Source organism: Varanus komodoensis, unplaced genomic scaffold (genome assembly GCF_004798865.1).
Source record: "Varanus komodoensis strain SLA01 unplaced genomic scaffold, ASM479886v1 scaffold50, whole genome shotgun sequence".
NCBI classification, from domain to species: Eukaryota; Metazoa; Chordata; class Lepidosauria; order Squamata; family Varanidae; genus Varanus; species Varanus komodoensis.
The window spans coordinates 6,046,436-6,070,171 of record NW_025336088.1 but is presented as its reverse complement, the minus strand read 5'-3'; the positions used below and the strand labels follow the sequence as shown (position 1 = coordinate 6,070,171).

At 46.1% G+C, this 23,736-nt stretch overlaps 1 protein-coding gene across 1 annotated transcript in view; it reads left to right on the top strand.

Annotated features, from left to right (window-relative positions):
* Positions 1-6,023: 6,023 nt before the first annotated feature.
* Positions 6,024-23,736, top strand: part of ASIC2 (acid sensing ion channel subunit 2) — a 159,101-nt gene continuing 141,388 nt past the window's right edge. Inside the window, exons 1-2 of the mRNA XM_044447010.1 lie at positions 6,024-6,031; positions 9,905-10,406. Coding sequence (XP_044302945.1) covers positions 6,024-6,031; positions 9,905-10,406 — 510 coding nt within the window. The remainder of the gene's footprint in view (positions 6,032-9,904; positions 10,407-23,736) is intronic.

The window sequence follows — 23,736 nt, the reverse complement described above, 5'->3', positions numbered from 1 at the left end:
GGGATGCATTTCTTTCGAAACCGCTGCCTTCAGAGGAGTGTTCAGTGGCACCACAAAAAAGGGCCCACTTGCATTCCCACTGTGCAGCACTGCTTCCAGGCAGGCTCGGCACGGCCCCTCTCTGCCGTCTCTTCACCAAAACCCTTTTATGCGAGGAGGACTTTGGGATGTAACTGACTCTGTTGAGATCGATTTTGCTTTTTCCTCAGCCGTTGCACGGAAGGCTGTGTGTTTGCATTAACAGCAAGCCCAACATTTCTCTTATGGTTACTCACCACTGGCTCGGACTCCATCAGTGTAGTGTAAAGCTAGGCTTTCTTGTGCCGGCATGCATCGCTTTACCCTTGCTTAGCTGAACCACTTTGCTATTTCAATGTCTGTGTGCCCCATTTGGAGAGCTTCTCTCAGAGCTCTTGGCTGCTGCTTTTGTTTTAACAAATAGTCTGGTGACTTCAACAAACTTTGCTGTCTCACTGCTCACCCCAAACTCCAGAAAATGTATGAACAATTTAAAAATCACAATTTCCAGTAAAGATCCTTGGGTGGGGAAGAGTATCGCTATTTCTTTTTGCATTTAGATGCACAGGACTGTTGCATTTTCTGTAACAGACTAGAATGGGTACTTCATATATATATACACATATAAATGCAAATTTTCGTGTGGGTTTCCACGCCTACCTTTAACACAGCAAGGCAGAAATAGGATGGGACTGCCTGTGTCAACTCCAGGTTTATGAAGAAGGAGATTATTTATTACTGCAGTGATATCCAAACATGCTATCTGGACTTCCAAACTTTTAGCACCAAGCCTCTTACAGCAAGGACTCCTGCAAGGCAGGACTCCAATCAGCTAGGTTCAGAAAAAACAGCTGAATCCCACCTGAAAAGACTCTGAACCAAAGAACAAAGGAAGTGGCTAGCTTTTATAGATTACACACCTATAGCATTGCAACACATGCGTACAGCATTCTACATAATGAAAATACATGGTTACAAAATTAATATTGTTTACACAGACGCTAAGAGATAATGAGGTATAGTGAGCTAGCAGGTAGGATTCTTGTCTGGATGGCCGATATTTTGTGTCTCCCTGAACATCAGAGCACAGGCTCATTGCTGCCTCTTGCTCACAAAAGTAACACCTGATAAGGAACATTCAAGGGCAGAGTGAACGGTCCTTGTGCCATCTCAACATCAGGAAAGGAAAACTCCCTACTTTCCTGAAAGCGGACTGTCATGGTCAGAGCAATGCTGACTAAAGCTCTATTGTACTATTGTAAGCAACTAGACTTTAATGTCAAGTGAAGCAAGCAGTTTAAAGAAACCCAGGCCTGCCTTTTTGGGGTTCAGACCTGTTACTTTGCCTGACGGCTGGAAATACGTGAAAGTAACTTGAACCTGAAACAGACTGATTTGCCCAACCTTAGTCTTAGCCCTTGGCTTTCCTGCAAAAGGAAGCTCACTCCATCATCACCAGCTGCAAACACCTTGGATCTTGTTCTTCTTGCTATGGAGAACTGATCTGCGATGTAAATATTACATGATTGCTTACAGAGGATCATAAGCAATCAAAAGGAAAGGAAATAAAATGATGATAGATTCTTCCCCCAGGAACTTATGATCAAAAATTTAATGCTGGGTCCCATGCCAAACGGTAGGGCAGGGGGCCCTGGATACTTGGAACTCACCCAGGGTGAAAAACTGCACTGATTCCTCCTATGGAATGGAAATTAGGAGGAAATATAGGAGGATTTCATTTCTGACTGCAAATTAGGCAAATGCCGCGTTGGCAACTCCACACAGGGATGTGAGCAGGAGAATGTGGCTAGACAAACATCCAGCTGATGTTTGGCAAAACTAAGGAACGCTGCTTGTTTGCTAATTCCTAACAGAAATCCTATCTGTCCGTACAGAGTGATAGGAAAGCATTCTGTGCAGCAGGAGTGGGGAAATACTCCGCACATGTACAGAAGCACACATTGTTACGGCTGCTTCTGACATCGCAGAGCCAAGCCTTGGGAACTCAGGTTCAAATTAAACCCTAGATATGACCACTGCGATTTAAGGAGCAGAGATGCTGGCCATATTTAGTCAACTGCCATTCTTTACAAATCTGCTTACCTTTAACACCCCTTAAATATTTACTTTGAGCTTTCCAGCTGGAGCTGCCAGCACCTTCTCTGCCTCATCCTGCAAGGTGCCGTGTCCTCCAGGCCTCTGCCACTACACCACCCATGTCCTGCAGCTGGATAATGTTCAGGTAGTCCAGTTTGAAGTTAAGTGGCACCTGCTGTCTCTAATTGTTCTGCTGCAATCTTTTCTCCAGGGACAAGCCCCATGTGTTGGCCGTGAAACTGCTGAAATAACAGCTTTTGCACACATTTTTCTAGGCCTTGGGCACAATCACAGTATTTTCAGCAACCTACTTAAAGAGTTTCTGCTTTGCAGAGTGAAAAGCCAACTTGACCCTCCCAGCTCACATGGGAGAGTCACTTGAGAGCAGGAGCAGAGCAACAGAAACACAGGGACTTAATTACATAATCATAATTCAGACAGTCTACCTGCCTTTCCCCCAGGTGTGTTATCCTGGGATCTGAACGTTGTAGATACAGACCAGGAATTCCTAAGTGTTTATTTGCAGGATGACTTGGGTCTTTCACAGGTCAGTATGTTTACCTGTGGAACTCATTGGTGTTTCCAACTCTGGTATCCCTTTTATGATCATGTCCCTTGAATGAAAGCCAGGTAAGTCAGGAAATAAGACTGGGAAAGAAATCTGTTCCATTTGCAATGTAATGCTGACTTACCTGGATACACACTTTTGAACCAACATGAAAAGCAGAATTCAATGATCTTTCAACATTTGAATTTCTCCTGATTTTACATTGGTATTCTCCAGCTGAGAAATACTTTCAAGATGCATATAACAGTTTCTAATAATTGGGCGAATGTGTACAGACAAATGCATGTATTAATGAAAATTACATTCAACATGCATTATATTAAGAAAATTTCTCACAACAAGGTGTATGTTAGGCAAAGTTGCACACAGATGTGCATGTACTAAGAGAAATATGTACAAAATGTGTATAGATTTTCATCTGAATTTTTAAAAACCCTCAAAAATCAAAATCAACAAACTTAAGAATGGAAAAATGAGAAAATGTGAGAAATTGAACTTGACAGTTTCATTGTCTCCTGGAAAGAAGTTCTAAGATTCTAGTCAGCTTTCCTGGAGCTGAGCTCAGCATCTGATTTGGAATGGGGAGGGAGGGAGGGAATGTCTGTAGCACCAACCTTCATGCAAAATCCCTCTGCTTGGAGTTGCTGCAGGCAATTTGTGGCCTTCCAAATGTTTCAGCCTCCAATTCCCATGATCTCTTTCCCTTGGCTTAGGGATGATGGGAGTAGCAGTCTGGAGCGCTGCAAGTTGTCCACCTCCTAAAGGCCTTACTATTCTTTTCTGGCATTACTTTAACTGCTTAGACCACAGGCAGAAGTGCTGTCTAGCAGGGACAGCTACAAAAGAGGGAAACCTTAGTCAAGTGTCACCTGATCTTCCCCTTTGACTCCCCTGCTCATGGGCTTACCTGGAAAGCCAGCTGCAATTTCAATTTTCCCCAAATTCCCTGATTCCAGGGCAAGATTGTATCAGGTGCCCTTTGACAATGTAGGAAAATCAAAATCCTGGCTGGAGCCAAGAGACCAGGGTGGATCCTGCTAGGGTGCCTGGTGCCCAGCCCTTGCCCAAGAACGTCTGCAACTGCTGTATAGAAATGCCATTTATACTTAAGCGCCACAGAATCCTTAGCCTTTTTCTTTGCTACGACAGATTCATGCTAGCTGTTTTTCTGGCACTGGACTTAAAACTGGAGAAAATGCCTTCCTTGGGGTCCCATCCAAATCCAGGAGAAACCAAATGGATTATGCAAGCCAGGTAATATCAGAGTCAAAGCACTGCAGACAAGCTTGCTGGAATCCAAAAATACAAAATAAGATGTTTGGTTGCATTTCCAGACTTGCTTCAGGCCAAAACATATGGATGTTAATTTTTATACGAGGGCAACTTACCACTGCATAAAAAAGAAATGCATTTAGTATTTGCAGTAAGCTGTTCTCTTAGGATTTTTAATCCTTTTTTGGCTGAACACCATCTTTTCAAAAGTTTCATAGGATTACATGACATCACCTGTACCATCTTGTGAGATTACTTTTTAATGCTACTTCCCTCTGTGTGTGTGTGTGTGTGTTTAATGCCAACTCTGACGTCCTAAATTATTCCTGCTCCAGATTTCAGGATCCAGTGTACTGGAACTAGTCTAATAATCAGAACATGAGCAAAAACATAGATGTACATGTAAGAGATGCCACTGGGCATCCACGATAAACCTCAACTTTGTGATACAGATATGCAAACAATCTGTAATAATCCTCCTTGTAGAATAGCTATGCTTTTGGAATGAATTGGATCCACAAGTCAGTAGGATGCAGAGTAAAATAGCTGGATGTCTCCAGATCAAAGCAAAGCCAATGCCATCTAACTGCCTTACTGGAGGCTGAGGTACCACCAGGATAAGTTGTATTTTGGTGGCTCTGGTCACCACCCCCCGCCTCCCTCTGCAGCACCTGCTAAATCCCTTCTCTAAGGTTCCCCATACAACCTCAGAGTAGCAGCCGATGCGGTTCTTTCTGTATCAGCTGCAAGGGGGCAGCATGAGGAGGGTACGATTTGCCAGTGTTGGGAGTTGGGGATTTGAGCGATCTGATGACTTTCTTGAGACGCTGCCTAAGGGCCACAGGATTGCTCTTTATGGCTGTATCCACTTTTGCGGTCCAATAATATAAAAGCACATGCACATCGACTTACAGACTTATGAAACATCATACAAACAGTAGTTTCCAACTCAAACAAAGCTTCTGCAGGGCATGCCCCACTGTACACCACAAATGAGGCATTTCTCCATTACACCAAGAACTTCTTGCCAAGCCTCTGTGGTATCCATTATATGCAAAACATCAAGTTTTGTTGAATCAGCCTTAGTTTTAAATCTACAATAATAGTAGAAATCTACAGACTCTACAGAAATATGGAACTTAAGTCAACCTTCCATGGATTAGACTGCATGGAACAGTCCAATTTCTCATTCCATTCATTTTTGACCTTCTAAACATTCTCTTTATTACTTTCCAAAATGATTTTAGAAGCTGCTACTGCAGGCTCAGCTTTCTATAAGGAACCAATTGATTCCTTGTAGGAAGTCCAGAAGTATTCACACTTGAATGTTGGAGTACATCAACTCCAACACATCCTGAAGTTGAATGTATTGCCAACTATCACTAGACGGTAAATGATTTCTGCAGTACCGATTTTCTGCAGTACCGAAAATAGTAAAAATTCATCATCCAAACCTATTAACTGAAATATGAGTTCCATTATCAACTCCTTCACATAAAAGGCTGTCTCTCCATTTTCAAAACTGGATTCTCCCGTAAAGTTAATTTAGCATGAGATTATGGATCAAACTAAGGCTGATGAGCCATTGCATTCCAAATCTCTTTCTTGGAGAAGACTGTTAGCACAGCCAATCCTTTCTTTTTAATACGCCTGGATCCCAATGCCATCCAACCAAAAAATAATTTGGATACCAAATAATTTGACTATAAAACACATGGGGTAATATTAAAGGAGAAAAATCTTTTTTCATTTATTGCTGCAGGTCAACAAATCAGCTTTATGATGTAAACTAAGAACAGAAAAATTAAATCTTCCCTCTTTAACTGCACCTCCTTCAATGAAAAATGGAGAGGATGCCCACAAATAAATTTCCAAAATGCTGCATTAAGTTTTTGAAAATAAGTTTGAGTTAAATATGAAGAAATACTGAGTCACACATAAACTACCTGTGACAAGTCAGTCATCTTAAGTACGTTAAATTAAGTGATGTTGCAAGTCCAGAGATATTTCTACTAGCAATATGATTATATGCAGTTTAACCATTTGTGAAATATTTCTAAGCACCAATATGCCAAGGTACGTTGTCACTTCTGAGCATCAATGACACTGCTTTGCAAAGTACCGACACATGCACACTGCGGTCCTCCACACAAGGGGGACCTGCCCAGCTCAGTCAGGATTCCCTCTGACCTTCTGAAAGATCTCTACATGCGTACATTGGTATGTGTGCCAAGTACAAGGACATGGGTTGGGGGACATGGCAGGGCTTGACTGCAGGCCTGGAATCAAGGACAGGCATGCTCAGCACCTCTTAAGGGCCCATGCTGTAGCAGCGGGTGAAGAACGACAGTATCCCCCTGGACTTCCTCCTCTTTACTGGGCAACCTGGCCCTGATGGCAGAATTTGGAGGAAGAGAGGATGCGACTTTATTCATTGGTTCCCTGCCTGTCCAACAAGCAAGTGGAAGCCATGAGAAAGTTGAGGATGACAAGCAATAGCAGGACATTGGTGGTGGTGAGGAAGCCCACTCAGGGCCCTAGAAATCTGGAATTGGCACTGCTTGCCTGCATCGCCCTGCAACCGTCCTCCTGCGTTCCTTGAATGAAAGAAGATGGCCTGTCTGAACCCACGCTACTCTCACGCTGTATCATGGGGTTGAAGTCTTCAGGGCACCTAAACATCTGTTCTCCTACATTAATGCGAAGCTTGACCTATAAGCATATTAACTGCAATTATGACAAATTCTGGAATGCTCTCCAGAACCCTTGTCTACAGATCCAGAAAGTGTAGAATCAGCATTTGACCTAAATTCCAGGTTTATAAATCTCCAACGGTGTGGGGCTGTTTGAGCTTCCTGGGAGAAAAATTCTGCCTGAAAGCTTTTATTAGTCGGATGTCTGGGAAGGTACCTTCCCAGTGCAGTAAATCCCGGGTAGTGATGTGAAAAGCCTTGCTACATGATTACTAGACTATGAAGCAATGCTCAATACACCCTCATTGATCAAAGATACCTGTGGGAGGAGGATATACAAAACAGATGGTTAGCTGGAGTTCTGTATACTGCAAAATCTATTGTTTGGGGAGGGGAAAGACAGCCAATTTGCCAAGAGTTTTAGCACAAAAAAGGGGTGGGGATGGGAAGGTAGAGACTTTGGCCATCCGCGTACACTTCTAAATCACTGAGCAACTGAGTGCCAAATGTTTAAAACTGAATGGGTTCTGCTGCAGTTGGGATGATGTGAAGGGACATGAAAATTCCGCCTGTGCAGCTTCTTGTGGGATTACCTATCACAACATGCAAGTCCCTTCCTGATGTAGCCATCAAATGATTGAGCCTTTTGGCTACAGATTTTGTTATGAACCTTCTGGTTCCTCGGAAACCCCTTTGTGGGTGTATGCACACCATTCTGTTCTCTTATAAATATTCTAATATTGCCTTTCATACCATTCTTGTGTGTTGCCAGATACAAGCATGCACCCTTTTTAAAGATGGGACTGATGAGGCTGAGAAAGAAAGATCTCTCCTTGGAAGCCATTCATAACAATGCCACAAGTGGGATCTATGTCTCCCACATGTCACGTTCCAGAGAAGCCCTGATGTTTGGCTGGCACATCATGGATAATTTCCTTACTTGCTCTCAGCATTCCTCTCTTGATGCTGTTACCTCCTCATTTTATTACTGGGAATACTGAGGTCAAAGGCTAGCAATTTTCCAAGGTCGATGCAGTGAATACAGAGCTGACTGGTTTGTGGTGATGAGTTGCCAACTTTTTTTCTGGCAAAACTTTTGCACAGCAGAACAGGCAGAAATTCTACAAGGGAAATTGTTACTGGTATGGAGACAAAGTAATGGGGAAAACTTCTACAGTTAAATTAATTGCAGCCTTTGCAGACTCCACTGAACTCAACTGTGCTTATTTTGGACTGCATACATTCAACTTGTAAAGTACACTGAGTTTAACCAAGATTTTCAGCCAGTTGAAACTCAGCCTTTTGTTTGCGTTCCTGATCAAAAGCTGTCTTTCAGAGGTGCTAAACTGCTTGAGTGAAAGGGAACACTCTTCCATGAAAAAGGACCAAAGTATCCAGCCCCCGCTGAATTATTTTCCTCATCTTAAACTTCCACAATGCTATACGTTAAGTCATAAGCAACAGTTGATCTTGAAAGCCTTGATTACACCAAAGCAGGGGGGGGGGGTGTTCCAGTTACTCAAACATTCCAACAGGTTGCTGTAATGCTCCAGCTCTGAAAACACTGCAGGTGAGCTGTCCTGCTGGGTTTCCACTCCACTATCCCACTAGGAATCATAATTAAGAAAAGGAAGAGCCTTTAGTCTCAGTGAAGTGTTCTTTCTTCACAGAAGAGACAGGAGCACAACTCATCTGCAAGCACATACTTGGCATGAAACTGGCTGCCGGCTCCATTCTTGGCACCACTTATACTTCCCAGGATCTGTGCCCTCAGCCCAAGACCTGGGCAACAGAGCAGCTTACTAGCTAGGCAAGACTGGGTTAGATCCTAGACAGACAGGCTAGCCTAATGGAAGCCCACTTCCTATGTGGATCTTCTTAACTCTAAAGCAAGCTGAGCCACTCCTTTAAGTAAGGAATGTGCTTCCAAGAACACACACTCTTGGTCCAGAAAAACAGAAAGAAACTCTCAAGATGAACACCATATTCAAAACAGGCCAACAAATGGAGCAGAGACAAGTTTATTCCACATATTAAAAAAATCTGGAAGATATCTTTGACGTGCAAAAGACTCCACTCATTTTGGCACACAGATGGCTCTTCATCAGGGGTATTCAGAATGTTCAATCTTCGGAACAGGAAGATAATAATTAAAAACAAAACAGAGTGCCATGCTCCATACTGACTCCTTTGATCGGAATCGGAGCAACTGATCTGCAACATGTTTTCATTTCCAACACGGTATAACTGAAGGTCGGAACACGCGCAAAGCTCCATTTGGTTTTCAGCAGAAATACTAGTTACACAGATGGGACAATGGACGTGCCCGTTAGGATTTGCGACTGCAAACCAACCCACTCTCGAATCGCGGAACCTCTCTCGCTGTCTCAGAACTTTTGGAAAAGACACGGCTTTCCGAGGCTTTTCATACACAGAAGACTCTGTGATTCTACGAGATGTACAGTTCAAAGGCCAAAGGATTTACATGTTCGCATTTGCAGAGTTGATGTTCACCTCACTTCACCGCAAGGCAGTTACAATAAAAAGCGTGCATTTAAGCCGATGCAATTTCACTGATTCCTTCTCCCCCCCCCCGCCCCGCACCTCCCTCCGCTACACACACGCGCGCGCTCTCTCTCGCCCCTCTAGAAGGAGGAGCCGCAGCGCATCTTCGCTCGCCTCTCGAAGGGAGGCTGATCTTTGCGGGCTAAGTACGGCGACGGATCTGCTGCAAGCGCAAGGAGCAGCTCCGTCGGCTGGGGGCGCGGCTCCCGGCCCCCTCCCCCCTTTGGCTCTCCCCCTCCCTCGGCGATCGGCGCAGGACGCTGGAGGGGTGGCCAGGGCAGCGACTGCGGAGCTGAGCGCCGCCTCCTTCCTCTCTCTCACTCTCTCTCTCTCTGCCCCCCCACCCCTTTCATCCTCCTCGCCTGGATCTGCGGAGATGAGCTGCGCTGGGGACCGACGCCCGGCTCGGCAAGGCTGGTGGCAGAGACGGCGGCGGAGCGCCGGGCTTCCCTGAGGATGCTCCCGATGCCGGCGCCCGTCTGAAGTGAGTGGAGCGGCGGCCGCCCCCTCGGCCAGGCGCTCCCGCCCCCCCTCCTCTGGATGCTGCTGCTGCTGCTGCTCCGCGGCTGGCCCCCCTGCGAGGGCTCGGGAGGCGGGGAGCGCGCATGGCGGCGGCGGCGGCGGCGCAGCAGCAGCGGCGGCGGCGGCGGGGCTCGAGGGGACGGCCCAGGCAGCGTCCTCTGCGTCCGAGGCTGCCGGGACTGCGGGCGGTGCGCTGGCGCCGGGCGGCCCCGGCGCGCCGGGCGCTGTGGCTGCTGGCCGTGGGCGCCTCGCTCGGCTTGCTGCTGGCGTGGTCGTCCAACCGGCTTCTGCACTGGCTGGCCTTCCCGTCGCACACGACGGTGCGCACCGAGTGGAGCCGCCAGCTGGCCTTCCCGGCAGTCACGCTGTGCAACAACAACCCGCTGCGCTTCCCGCGCCTCTCCAAGGGCGACCTGTACTACGCCGGCAACTGGCTCGGTCTCCTGCTGCCCAACCGGACGGCGCGGCCACTGCTGGCCGAGCTCCTGCGCGCCGAGCCCGAGCGCCTGCGCTGGTTCACCAAGCTGGCCGACTTCCGGCTCTTCCTGCCGCCGCGCCACTTCGGCGGCATCAGCGAGGAATTCGTCGACCGCCTCGGGCACCGCCTGGACGACATGCTCCTCTCTTGCAAGTTCCGAGGCGAGCAGTGCGGCCCGCACAACTTCTCCGCCGTGAGTAGAGGGAGCGGGTTGGCTCAGCCCGGACGGCGCGGGCAGCCCGCGTCTTTCGAAACTTAGAAGAGGCAGGGCAGGCAGAAACCTCTCGGGTGCAGCTCCCTGCTGGCAGGCATGCGAGGGGACACCGTACCTGTTGAATTTCATGCCGTCCTTGTCTGAACACAGCCTCGGGGGGGCAGGGGCCATACATTGGAAGCCCCTTTTGGAACCCATGTGTTAACGTGCCTGTTGAATTTGTGTATTCATTCCTTAGAGGGGAAGGAATGTATTAGAATTTGTGTATTCATTCCTCGCACAGGGCTGCATCCTTGACAGCTGGAAGAAGCACAAAACCAGCAGGCGAGGGCACAGCGAGGGAGTGGGAATGCTGCACCTGTTGGATTTCTACATATCTTTCAGTTAGAAGAAACTCCAGTTAGGGAAAAAGTTGGGAAGTAGGTATCTGTGTGGTGTGTGTATACTTTAAGTGAGGCAGGGAGAAGGTTTCCACTTTACTAACTGGCAAGATTCCTGTGTTGACTCGAAGCAGATATATTTTTCAGGGAAAGCTTTCTTCATTCAGTACAACTCCCATGTCAGGGAAAGCCGTGCCTTTTGAATTTCTTCCTAATATCATTGCCTTACAAAGGGAGAAAGAAGACTGGGAAAGACCCATCTGGAAATGGTTCGGCTTATACGGAGGGTGGGCAGTGGAGCCCCTGAGGTTTTTCCTTGTGGAGGAGAGGAGATGCAAACACCTGCATCCAGACCTTTTCTGGAACAGGCAGGAAGGAGAGAGACTGTGCAGGTGGGCTGGGCACCGGCTGGCTGCACAGGGAGATCTGTGAAATACGGTTCTGTTCAGAAGTGCATGGCTTTTTAGTTCCTTGGAGTTTTGAGGGGCGGGAGAAACAGGTAGCCTTTATTTCCCCTGAGCTGGGAGGGGGCTTTCAAGTGTGCAAAAAAGAGGCAAGGATCTAATCCCCCTTTCTCTTGAGATGGAGAATGGTTGACCGAAAACATGCTTTATTAAATGGATCATATTAAGGGAAGGCAGCTGTGCAGGTTGGTAATGCGGGAAGGAGGAAAGGAGCAGAGCCAGAGGGGAGAGATGCTGATCATCTCAGGACGGAGCAGCAGCTGGCAAAAATGGCTTCTCTAACAAGATATCAGGGGGGAAATTTGAAACCAATTTCAGGATAGAGCCGATGCTCTATGGGAGCGAATCTGGATACATGCATTCACGTCTGGGTTGTGGTGGCAAGCAGTATAGGAAACGCTGTTGATCTGAGAATAAAATGGCTTGCAATAATGCAAGCGTAGCACTTTCTGTGATGCATATTCTGAGTTGTAGGAACAGGTATCTTTGTATATTTGGAAAATTATATGCTGGGCATGTTGCCCAGCATGTGTCTCCATCCTGATGCGGCTCCCCTCACATCCCCCCCCCCCATTAGTGTAAAACAAATGTTCCTGTCATAAAACAATGAAGGGCACACCAATGCCGACAGATTTTCAAGCTGATAATTCAGCAGACCCCAAGCATCACTCATTAAGTGCATTGTAATAGGGAGCGGAGCAATAAAGAAAGCATGCTTTGTGTCAGTAATCCCTACAAGGTGGTTGTCTCTTCATAGTTCAGATGGCAAGGGCTGAGGCTCAGAGATCATGGTTTGCCTGAAACTATCCAGTGAGCTCAGGGCAGAGGCAACATTTGAACTGGACACTTCCGAATTTACAGTTCCTGTCTTTTATCTCATTGTGCTGCACTGGCTTATGCATCAGCTATAAAGAGACCGTCAAACAGAATTCTAGTTCTTCCATTGGAACTGCAGCTTCGATTTCAGTAAAGTGGAAGCAGAATTGAGGATTCTTATTCAAAGAAGGCTACCTCTGCTTCAGGCTGTGTGAAAAGTCACCCTTTCTCATCATACTTGTGGCCCATCCAAAACTTCCTCCCTAGAAAGCAAAGCCGAGGACAAGTCCGGTTATATCGTGCATTTTACCCATCTGCTATATGGATAAAATCTAGGGACTCTGTGTAGAGGAGTATAATACTGTGAATGAGAGAGGCAGCTGGGAGAGGGAAACTATTGCCCTGCATATCATGTTAGACCCCATCTTTCGTCAGCCCTAGCCGGTATGGCCAGTGATCATAAGGAAGTTATGATCCCGCAATACCTCAAGGGCTGCATGTTTCCATGTATGTATAAAGATGAGAGTCGTTCCTGATTGTAAAGCTCCAGTGTTTAAATCGTACCTCTTGTTGCTTGTTGTGTGAACTCAAACTAAAGGGCTGGAGGCCAGAATAAGCCAAGCAAGGGAAGCTGTAGAATGGGATGCACATCAGGTTGAGACTGTCGTATGGTTTGGGGCAGAGACCAGATGGAGGTTGGAGTCCGGGAACTGCAGCTGAGAGGCCTTTAAAAATGCAAGCAGAGGAAAGTGAAAATGAGTGCAGTTTCTTGACAGGAAAGTGTAGCCAGTGATGACTCCCTGCAAAGGTGAATCTGTGTGCTGAATGCGTTTGCTGCATTCACACATTTCTCCATGTTTATGAGAATGCATCAGACATCTTAGATGTACATCTACAAATTTAATGTGTGACGTTATCTCTCAAATAGATTAACTGGTAGTTGGTCTGTAAAAGCTGGGAACTTGTGAGCATGGTAGCTTCTCCAGGTTACAGCCAGATACCTCCCAGATGAATTAGACTACAACTCCCATAATTCCACCCAAGGTGGAAAAGACAGCAAGAATTCTTTGATTATGCCTGGTTCTATTCCTGGCAGACCTGGCAAGAGGTGCTTTTGTGCTGGCCTCAACCCAGCGCCATATGTTAAATTGCTGTTCTTTCCTCTCCATTTAAGCTGGTACCAACTGATCCATTCCTGGATCCCCCTCAGCCCCACCCAAAGTCCTTGCTTTCCTCTCTCCTATAATTGTGTGAAGAGGCAGCTTTCTAGTTTGACACCCGGGGGAGCATTCTTGAGAGCTGGAGTTGAAAGGGTTGTTTCTGTTAGCTGGGTTAGTTCCATCTTATGGACTAACTACCCATAAAAGCATGCAAATTTTAGTCATGCAGGACAGGACAGTATTAGTGTGACTATTCATATCATAAGCTTCTGAATGTTATGGCCCACCTCTTTCACTGTATCCTCTCCCATGCATTTAGTCCATGCCCTCCTCTGTCTGCACGGGCCAAATGCATAATAAGTCTTCTTCATGGCTGCTCTTGGGCTTTGGAACTTGCTTCTTTGAGCAACCTGACTGCCAGAGGATCAAGACTTCTGGAATGAATGGGAAACGGCTTTTATGTTTTACAGAAGTCTTTAGCCATCAGCTGTGAGCAAGATACTCTTTTGATTTCAGTTTGGGGGCAAGTTTATTTATTGAAAACGTTATCTTTCTTCCATTCATAATACTTTTGTGCTAGAAGTACAAAAACAAACAATCCAATAAAAACACACTTCAAAGATGAAAGGGAAAGATAAAAGGTATGTGTTGATCACTTGATGATTTGCTTGTTTGAATCAGTGATTGTGTCGCTTTGCATCAACCCAGCTGTAATGCTTTTCACTGGAGATGCGGGAGTTGACATATTCAGCTGCCTGGTCATCCACTCTACAGTAATCCAGTGGCATAGATGCATGTGTGAAAAGACCTATTGGGGCTTCTCGCCTCTTCCCATCCCTAGGGCTCATAGCAAATTGCATTGTAAAAACACAGAATGTTCTACTGATCACATGTTTTCTCAGCCCTTGTCCATCATTGCTGACTTGCAGTATCTGAGGAAGGTTGGCTGGATGAGTTTGGGGAGTGATAAACACATCATTGCATGAAGGAGGGGAGCCTGTTGTCCTTCAGGAGCCAGTGATGCACCCACTTTTGAAAAAACGACGTCCTAGATCCAGAAGTTTATAACAACTTTTGCAGGATCACTTTCTCAGCAAGGTGTTGGAGGAGGTGATGGCAAACCCACTGCAGTCTCTCTTGAAGGATAAAGATTATCTAAAGCCATTCCAGTCTGGATTCTGTCCTGGCAGAATTAGCCTGCCTTGTCCTGACAAATTAAGAGAGGGACAAAAAAGATGCGAGGCTCTTACTCTGACTCAGTCTCCCACTGGGTTTTGTAGGGACTGAGTCCTCCTGGAACAAAGCATTACAAAACTGTTGTCTCAGAATCTGACCCAGAATGGAAGAAGAGGTGTGGTGGGATTCTTAGCTGAAATGCCAAGGCGAACAGGCACTGAAATAAGCCAAGAAGCTGGTGAGAGCCAAACCACGTCTGGTTCTGTGGGACACCCAGAAGAATAGGTGGAGTTAGTTGGGGGAAGGGTTAACATTGTCAATTGCATAACGTAGCTTCATAGCTTCAGAACAAAAGGACAGACCCACTGAATAGTGTCAAATGTTCCTGCTGTCTGACCCACAAGTAATAGCAATAATCCTGAAGGTGCAGCCAATGCCTCTTGTTTGGGAACAGAAGAGGGGCATTCAGTTTGCAATCAGCTTCTTAGCATGAGCCTTATTTCCTGATAACTGGTGTTCTAACTTTGCTGGTACCTTTTGCTAATGACTTTTATCACAAAGTTCACTTTGCTGGCCAGTTCAGCATAATAAAGAGTATAGTTAGAAGCGTCTTGTCTTGACCTGAAGGAAGGAGGCAGGAGACCTCCCTCCGATAGCATTTTCATATCATTGCACGTAGTATTCTCTGGCTGGTTCTTTGGGTTAGGAATCAGAGGTACTCTTTTACAGCGGTTCAGCTCTATCTGCAGGATAAGGTCCAGAGAGCGGCATCACATGGGTTACCTGAGCCCCTGGTGGTTATGCTGTAGGGAGCCTCAAAGTACCATTTTCTGCCCAGTGCTATGGAAAATCTATATGAAGCCAGTGGTGAGGTTATTCAGAGTTGGGGCCAAGGTGTCACCAGTACATTCATGACACTCCACCCTATTTCCCCATTGCATTTCAACTGGGGAATGCTGGGCATGACCTGGACCAGTACTTAGATGGAATGGCAGGCTGGATGAGGGCCAGGAAGGAAGCCAGATAAGATGGAGGCAGTGTGATAGGTGAAGTAGTTCACCTGGGAATTAGGGAGCTTACTTGTTCCGGATGAGTTGCAACCCCTGAAAGAAAAGGGGCATGCAGTTTGGGGATTCCCTTAGGTCAGGGGTCCTCAAACTACGGCCCGGGGACCAGATCTGGCCCGCCGTGCCCATTTGGACCCGCCGTGCACGCGCCCATCCATGCGCTCGCCACCACCCACCTTGCCCCGCGTGTGGGAGGCAGCAGTTTGCTTGCCTGGAGAAAACGATCCCCAAGCGGGCAGGCTGCTGCCTCGTGCGCCCACTTGTGGCGCGTGCCTGTCCCCACCTCACCTTGCCACGCACGCCTGCCCCCGCCTCAGTGCACGCGCCCGCACACGCTGCCCCCACCCCGCCTCCTCCTCAGCCCGCACACACCGCCGGCCCAGCGCCGGCACCTTTCAACTGGCCCCTGGTGGAAAAGTTTGAGGCCCCCTGCCTTAGGTTCATCACTGGTATGACTCTGGTGACATGACGTGCCTTTTACCTGCTACATCAGCTGCACCTGCTCCGGGACAGAGACAACAAACACAGGAAGCAAGGCATTGCTAGTCTCCGTTTGGGATTTTTAAGCATAGGAAGCAGTGTGTGTGCAGGAATGAATGAAGTTTAGCTGAGATGACGCCTGGTGGCATTTTGGCTGCTGTATGCCATATAACTGGATAGGAATGTCATGGCTGCTTTCCTAATTTTAGAAAACAAGAGTGTCTTGGTATTGTAGCTGGGAAGACAAATGTGCAGATTCTTTGGTAGGTTTTCTAGAAGTCAGGTGACTGTGTAGGTGTGAAGACAGAAAGTATGCCCAAGGAAGAATTCAGCCTGTGGGGGAAGTTAAGGGAGAACCAGGCAGGGCATGATGAAGGATGTGTGAGGATTCCAAAAGGGAGGTGGAAATCTGACAGATTTTCACAATTGAGCCTCTTAGATTCTGGTTTGTTAGCCCTGGGCAGGCATGCACTAACTGTGATGCAAGTGAAGCCAGCTTTCCCTCTCTAAGGAGGACTGTGATTTGTGATCTTTTAACCACTAATGTAATTTGTGCAAATAAGCACCTAAAACATGTGGCTGTAGTGTAATGAGTGCAATATCATCTGTTTTGTACAGATCGCAGTGTGTGCAAATCAGCTGATTCTGCACAAATCACATTAGGGCTACACAGGTTTGGGGTGCTTATTTGTGCAAATTTAATTGTTATCCCTCTAAGAGTGGGAAGTCTGCAAATAAGCCCCTGCCCAAGCCCAACTTCCAGTGATCAGATTCTGAAGTTTTAAGGAAATCCATCTCGCTGAAATAAGCTGCATTTCCTTGTTTTGATATGTTCCCAGGCATGGCTAACAATGAACACAAGAAGCTTGAAAGTTGTATCTTCTAAACAGGAGCACATCCTCCCTAATCCTTGGTTAGGCTCTGCTTCTTTTGTGATAACAGAAATGTACTCTGTGTATTCTCAGATGCCTCACCTCTTTATGTCTTCATATGTTCTGTGGATTTCATTCTTCCAGCAATGAAATGACAGCAAAATCCGGCAAGGAATGGGTGCACCCCAGCACAAAAATAAGCCCCGAAGCAGCTGGTACCCAGTGGCATTCCAACCATACAGGTGCCTACCTGCTGCCTCTCCTCAATTCCCAGGTCATGCCGAGGCTGCGATCCTCGTAGCTAAATCTAGATACTGACACATTTTATTGGAGAGAGCGTTTGGAGCAAGTGAGGCTCCGCTTGCGAGGTCAGCGAATAATGAAGCAATTTCTTCACACCTGCTTGTTAATTCAACCCTATTCCTTTCCAACGGGGAACCATAATTCTCAGCTTGGCTCGGCGGTAACCATTATGCTTCAGGGCTATGATGATGTTATAGTAACCCTGAAGAGGCCAGGCTGTGGAAGGCTTGGCTCCTGTCTTTCAACTGTCTGCAAGTCTGGAGCTCAGCTGCTTTGCTCCTCCTTGCAAAATGTCTTCCCACATTAAGAAGAAGTGGAAGAGATGGAGAATGAACAGCATCACCTTTTTTGGAAACCAGGGAGCTTTATCGGATAATGAAAAAAGAGCCATGAGTGATAGCTTCTTTGAGTCACCTGGAGAAACTTCCTCTGCAGGTGCTGTTTTCTCCAGCCTGCCTGCTGTCTGCTTTTGGCACGATCGCGTCCAAATTGCGTGAGCAGCAAATGGGTGTGTGTCTTGTTTGTTCTGCCTTTCTTTCTCATGCCTCATCACTGTTGCTCTTTGAAGCCTCTGCGATTGTTCCTTGCTTAAAATGCAGTGACCAAGATGGGGGACAGCGCTATACCAGCCGTGGCTCTGCCACAGGGGCAGGAGTTAGTTCTGATCTGTTTTCAGGCCTTGCTATGCTAGAGGTTCAACCACAGCTCCCCACCTGAAAAATGGGAATGTCAGTGGCCCACCTCGCAGGGCTGTTGTAAGGGAAAACAATGAAAACATGTTAAATATGTTGGGCTTTCCAAGCTCTGCATATGTGATCATGCCTCATGTGTGCATCTGATGACTGCAGTAATGCTGCTACTTCAGTTCAAGGCCAAGCTGTGATCCTGTGGATAGGCAAGGTGGTGTCATATATTTATCCAGAAACAGGGAGCAAAAGTCAGCAGGTAAGCTAATGTTTTGGAGGCGGGAAGTAAAGGCAAGAGCTCAAGAGAGACTGCTGGGAAGATGGGATCATGGGTGAGTGGCTGGCTGGGAACTGCAGAACCCTTTTCTGCCTAAACATGCATAGGTAGCTTACAAAAATGGTCCTGCTTTTTCCAAGCTCATGTTCTCCTAATGTGTTGGCTCATTAGCCATAGCCAAAAAGCCAAGGTGTGATGAGAACTGCAATCTAAGACATGGAGGGCACCAGGTAAAAGCAGGCAACGAAGGTGATAGAGCAGGTGTGTACAGCCACTTCGGTTCTCCGTGGTGTCTGTCCCATTTCTTTCTGAACCATGACAGGGCAGTCCTCCTGCATATATTAAAATAGCCATGCAGGTCACTGAGCTGAAGCCATCTCTGCCTCACCTCATGGATTCTTCGTTGTTCAGAGCACATTTTTCCCCAGTAGAGCTTTGATTCTGGAAGAGAGTGAGCTGTGAAGAAAGGTGCTTTAAAATCCCAACCACAACTACAAACCAAAAGAGCTGCAAGGCAAGAGCCCTTACTTTGAGTGCAAATTTTGGGCAAAAACAAGACACATTCCTAGTGGTGCAGGGTAGAAGATTTTCTGATGCTTTATTTTTCTGTGGAAACTTCTCCACACTTATGTATGTCTGCATTCATCTATAGTTGCCTGGGCTGTTGTACTGCAGTCAACCACATTAGATAGGATAAATATAGGCTATGAACCTCTGCAAGTTACTCTTCTAAGGCAAGTACTGATGAATCCTAGTGCTCAATTGCCTATGGGGGAACTGAAAAATAAGGCTTGACAACCCCTTTCTGTGCACAGCACAGTTGGACCAGACTTATACATGGGTTATTCGCCCTTTATTGCTAACATTCTTCAATAACAAACTGAAGGAAAACAGAAACTAAGATTGTGACTGTGGTCTGTTTCCCTTAAGGCCATAAGAAGCGACTATGTTGGAGCAGACGAAGGATTCAGGATTCTGTTCACACAGTGGCCAGCCTCCTGCGCATGGAGACCCCCTGGCACCCTCCTGCCCAAACCCACCTGCCTCTGCCCACAGACCCACAGTTTTCCTTTGGTGAAACTGAGTATTCAACTTGTTCTGAATCAGGTTGTTCTCAATTTTAACATGGAACTGTTAAGCAGTGTGGGGAGTGAGGGACGGTGGAGGAGTTACCTCAGCAAACGAAAATTAAACTGTTGATATAAGGTACATCAGCTTTTGGGGACATATATCCTAAATACAGTGTGCTCTTTCAGTTGTAGTGTTGTTGTTCATCAACAAACAGCCTAAGGAAGTATGTGCTATTTCCTTCACAGTTTTGCAGATATCCCAATAAAATAAAGCTTTGAATGTGCTTGAATATAACATTGGAGCTATATTGTGTGGTTAATTTAATTTTTCCCTAGGTGAATATTCCAGTTCAAACATTGTACAAGCTATTGGGGAGAAACCGGTGTATTTATATTGCACATAGAATTGGCACGGATTACATGTTTGGTTCTGTTTACTAAATATGAGGTGTTTTGCATCCTTAAAGAGGGAGTGTGCATCTTGGGGAGTGAAAATGAGTCAAACATGTCAAATCAAATAACACTGTTTAGAACACTGAAAAATTTTCCAAGTTTATTTTTCAGAAAACCCACATCCACGGCTTTGCTTTAGGCAGGAAAAGGGTAGAGACATTTATTTGTAAGCAGTAGTTAATCCTGCTGTATCAGGCTTGACCTGTAGGACCAAAGCCCAAGTTAACATGTCGTATGATGTCTCTCTTCAACAGCAGTCTTTCTTTTTGTTTTCTTTTTAATGAAAAGCAGCATTGGAAGGTGGTGTTCAGAAGAAAGGGATGTGGGGTAGAAGCTTCTTGCTCCTTCCTTCTCCTGTTAATCTGCAGAAGTTACCCCATCTAAAGACAATTTCCCCATGAAATTGGGGTAAATTTATTCCCTGAATGTAATGGTCTTACGGATACCCCCTTAGAGGCCATGTGCATTATTTTAGTTCTGAAGCACTTAACTATTATTTCCTTTTGACCCCACCGCACAACTTTTGTTCCCTGCTTTAAAACCTCTCCTACATTTCCGCTACCTCAGTACAATAACAACAGCAAAACTGTTTGCCTTATTCTGAGCACATGCAGTTTGCATTTTAAACTCAGGTAAATCGCTTAAACCATCAGGTCTAAAGGGAAAAAAATGAAGTTTGCCTCCGCAGCCTGGCTGCCTTCACAACTGCCAGTCCCTGAGTGGTGATTTGGGCCGCCTGAGGCCCTGTACTTCGTCTGCAAAGTCCGGTCCAGCAGTACCACTGCCATCATAATGAGGAAAGCTGCTTGAGTGACAGACAGGAGGAGGAGGAGGAGGAGGCAGGCAGGTTCCCTGCCAGACAGGAGCAGGAGCCGGAGGAGGAGGGAGTATAAACAGCCTTTGCCACTCCATCCTTGTTTCTCTGCTCCCAAGACTGAGATGGCAATATGCTTGCTGGTGTTGTATTTCCTGCACTACCTCCAAGAATCATGTTGTTTTTCCTTATCCTCATCCTCTTCCTCTTCCCTTTTTTGTTTTCTTGCACCTGAATTTTAAATGTGTGAATTGGCTCAAGCCTTCAATGTTCCACTTTCCACATCCAATTATAGGTGGGTACAGGAAACACGCCTATCTTTCCAGCAACCAAAATGGTTGCCAGCCAGCCTTATGGAACTGGCAGACCTTCTTGTTTGCAAGGGGTGGTTTTATTCTGGTTCTTAATAGCAGAAACAATCCCTGTCGGTCCTTTGGGGAGCTCCACCACTTTCTCTCATCTTGCAATTGAATGCAGTTGATTTGTCTTGGCAAGGGAAAAGAGTTTTGCCTTTCCCTTTGAGGGATTTCATGTGGTTGGGATTCTGCTTTAGCTGGAGTGCTTTGAAATTAACATCATACCTGGCCGTCACTTTCAAAGAGGTTCCTTATTGAAGCAAGGGGAGCCTGCTTTTCAGACAGCTCTCCTGAGAAATTCAAGGCTGGGAACTCTCTTTTCTTCTCCTCTCCAGTGAGGGATTTCCAGGCTTGCAATGAGGAGCTTGGGGTTCAGAGGCACCTTTCCTCTAAGATGACTCAGCAGCTGGATGCTTAGTTTTGTTTATAGCTAGATAGGAAACACTTCCCACCACCACAAGCCATTCATTACCTTTTCTAATTGTGAAGCGGAGACCAGGAGAGAGGCTGAACTGTCGTGGGGTCGGCGTACCCTGAAAGGGGAGACAGATGTAGCATTTTCAGAGCAGTGGAAGTGGTTTGGAAACCCAGTCACTGCCAATGACACATCGAAATGAGCCCCGTCTACCCCCAGTTCCTGTGCGTCTTCAATCAAGCAGGTTAGAAACCGAGAATGAAGGCTGAGCAAGCGCCTTTTGTATGACTTGTAGGCGTCTCTTGGCTCATGCTCAGGTTTGGCTTAGCTGGGCACTTGCTAAGGTCCGCTGCCGATCCCTGTAACTTGCTGGCTCTGCTTCTCCAGTGCTTTGTTGTTGCTACGTGTTGATGTGCTACCCCCAAGCGATGTAAGGAGCAAGGCAATGGAGCAGTAATCTCGCCATACGTGGTCCTCTAAGAGCATAGGAAGAGCCTTGCTGGATCAGGCCAAGGGTGCATCTAGTCCAGCATTCTGGTCACACAGTGGCCAACCAGCTGCCCATGGGAAGCCCACAAACAGGGCAGGAGTGGAACAGTGGCCTTCTGCCCAGGTCCCCCAGCAACTGAGGTCCATAGGCTGACTGCCTCTGATACTGGAGGTGGCCTCTTGCCCCACCCCCCGCCCCACCCCGCGGATCGGTTTCAGAAGAGAGGCGAGCATTTGGGCAGTGGCAGTAGTGGTGGTGGTGGGGGGGGTGAGGTGCATTTATGGACCAAGTTTGTAAGCCGCCCCGAGGCTTCGGCGAATGGGGCGGCATAAAAATGTTTTAATAAATAAATAAGTAAGTTTGCAAAGAACAGCAACTCCGAGCATGGGTTGCATATGAGCTGTTGTTCAATTGTGGGCTGCCAGAATATGCACCCATGCACTCTGGTTTAACTACGGGTTGCTGACCACAAACAGGAAGAGACCCCATGGTTTGTTAATTGCGTGGTGAAGTCTTAATTAGTCCGTGGTTAGCAGCCCTTAATTAATCCATAGTGCTGGGTTCACACATAATGACAACCAGTAATTCAGCAACAACTGTATTGTACCCATGCTCTGGGTCGTTAAGTATGAAGCAGTTTGGGAAAGAAGGTTTACCAAGAGCACCTGGCAGAGGGGCTGCTCAAACCATGGAATCAGGACTGTTCTGGAGAGTGCAATATCTCCACATTCATGCCACTCTTGTGTTTTGCCTTTCCTTTTTTAGATTTAAATGGAAGAAGGAATGCATATGCACTTAAGCATGGAAATGCCTCCTTTCAAAAAAGAAAAAAAGCCTTTACAAGGCTATCCACAATTCTTTGCCTTTAAAGACAACTTTCTTGTCTATTTAATAAACGAGTGTTTCCTTTTTATCTAGCACTTATACTGCTGAATGTTGTAAAAGCTTTCATTTTTTCTACTTTTTTAAAAGAGAAAACAGTTTTTTAAAATCTAGTATGGCACGTTCACTCTCCCCATTATTTATTTTCTTATTTACTAGTGAATACCAACTTCACACACACTGGAATAGCACTCTGCTTGATATAGTGAAGGCATCAAGCAAGGTTATGCAGTGATCAGACTTGGGCACATAATGCTCATGACATCTGAGTGGCTCCGCAGCCTCTGGGACCTCTAGGCATGGTACCTCCCATGATGTAACCCTCTGAGTGAGGGATCTGTCTACTCCATTCTCCGGAGGGAGCCATGCAACTCTATCCTTTGGACTGCTCAACCATCATACTCCCCCTGCTTCAAACTATGAACTGTAAAACTATGTACTGGTTAGGGACATTTGCCACCTACTGGTTGAAGATATTACTGCAGGTTTCAAACCCACAGACACGTTTAAATTAATTCAAATGAATTAGTGTGTTTTAAAAACCGACTAACTCTGAGGTGCACATACCAAGTTTCCAGTGTCTAGTATTCACCTTCTGTAAGCTATGGTACTGACAGACAGACACTTCAGACAGACAGATACACATTAACTTTTATTGTTGGATGTACTCTATTTATTTAAACCATTTCTTAATTGCCTTTAAAGACCACAGTCTCCTCAAGAAGGCTCCGCAATAAGAACAGTAGAAAAACATAATCAAATAACATTACAAATGAAGTATTTTAAATAAAATCAGTTCCAGGAAAATGCAATTTTAAAATAGCCATCAGCATCCAATAGCATGAACATTCAGTTAAAAGTCAAGGAGAACAAATGATTAAACTGTATATACCACCCCTCAGTGGTGCTTCTAAGCCAATTTACAAAACAATCACTGTTTGGCAAATATCACTTAGAAAATGTTGCGCATGTTCAGACTCTTTCTTTACAATTGTCACTTTTGTTTTTAACCCATCCTTTCCCTGTTGCTCCTACTTTAACTCCCAAATGTTTTTCTCTGTACTGGGCATGCAAGATGTCCATCTTCTCTCTTAATAACTGGGCATTTTTTAAATGCAAAGAACGATTCTGTTGTTATTTTGCTTTTT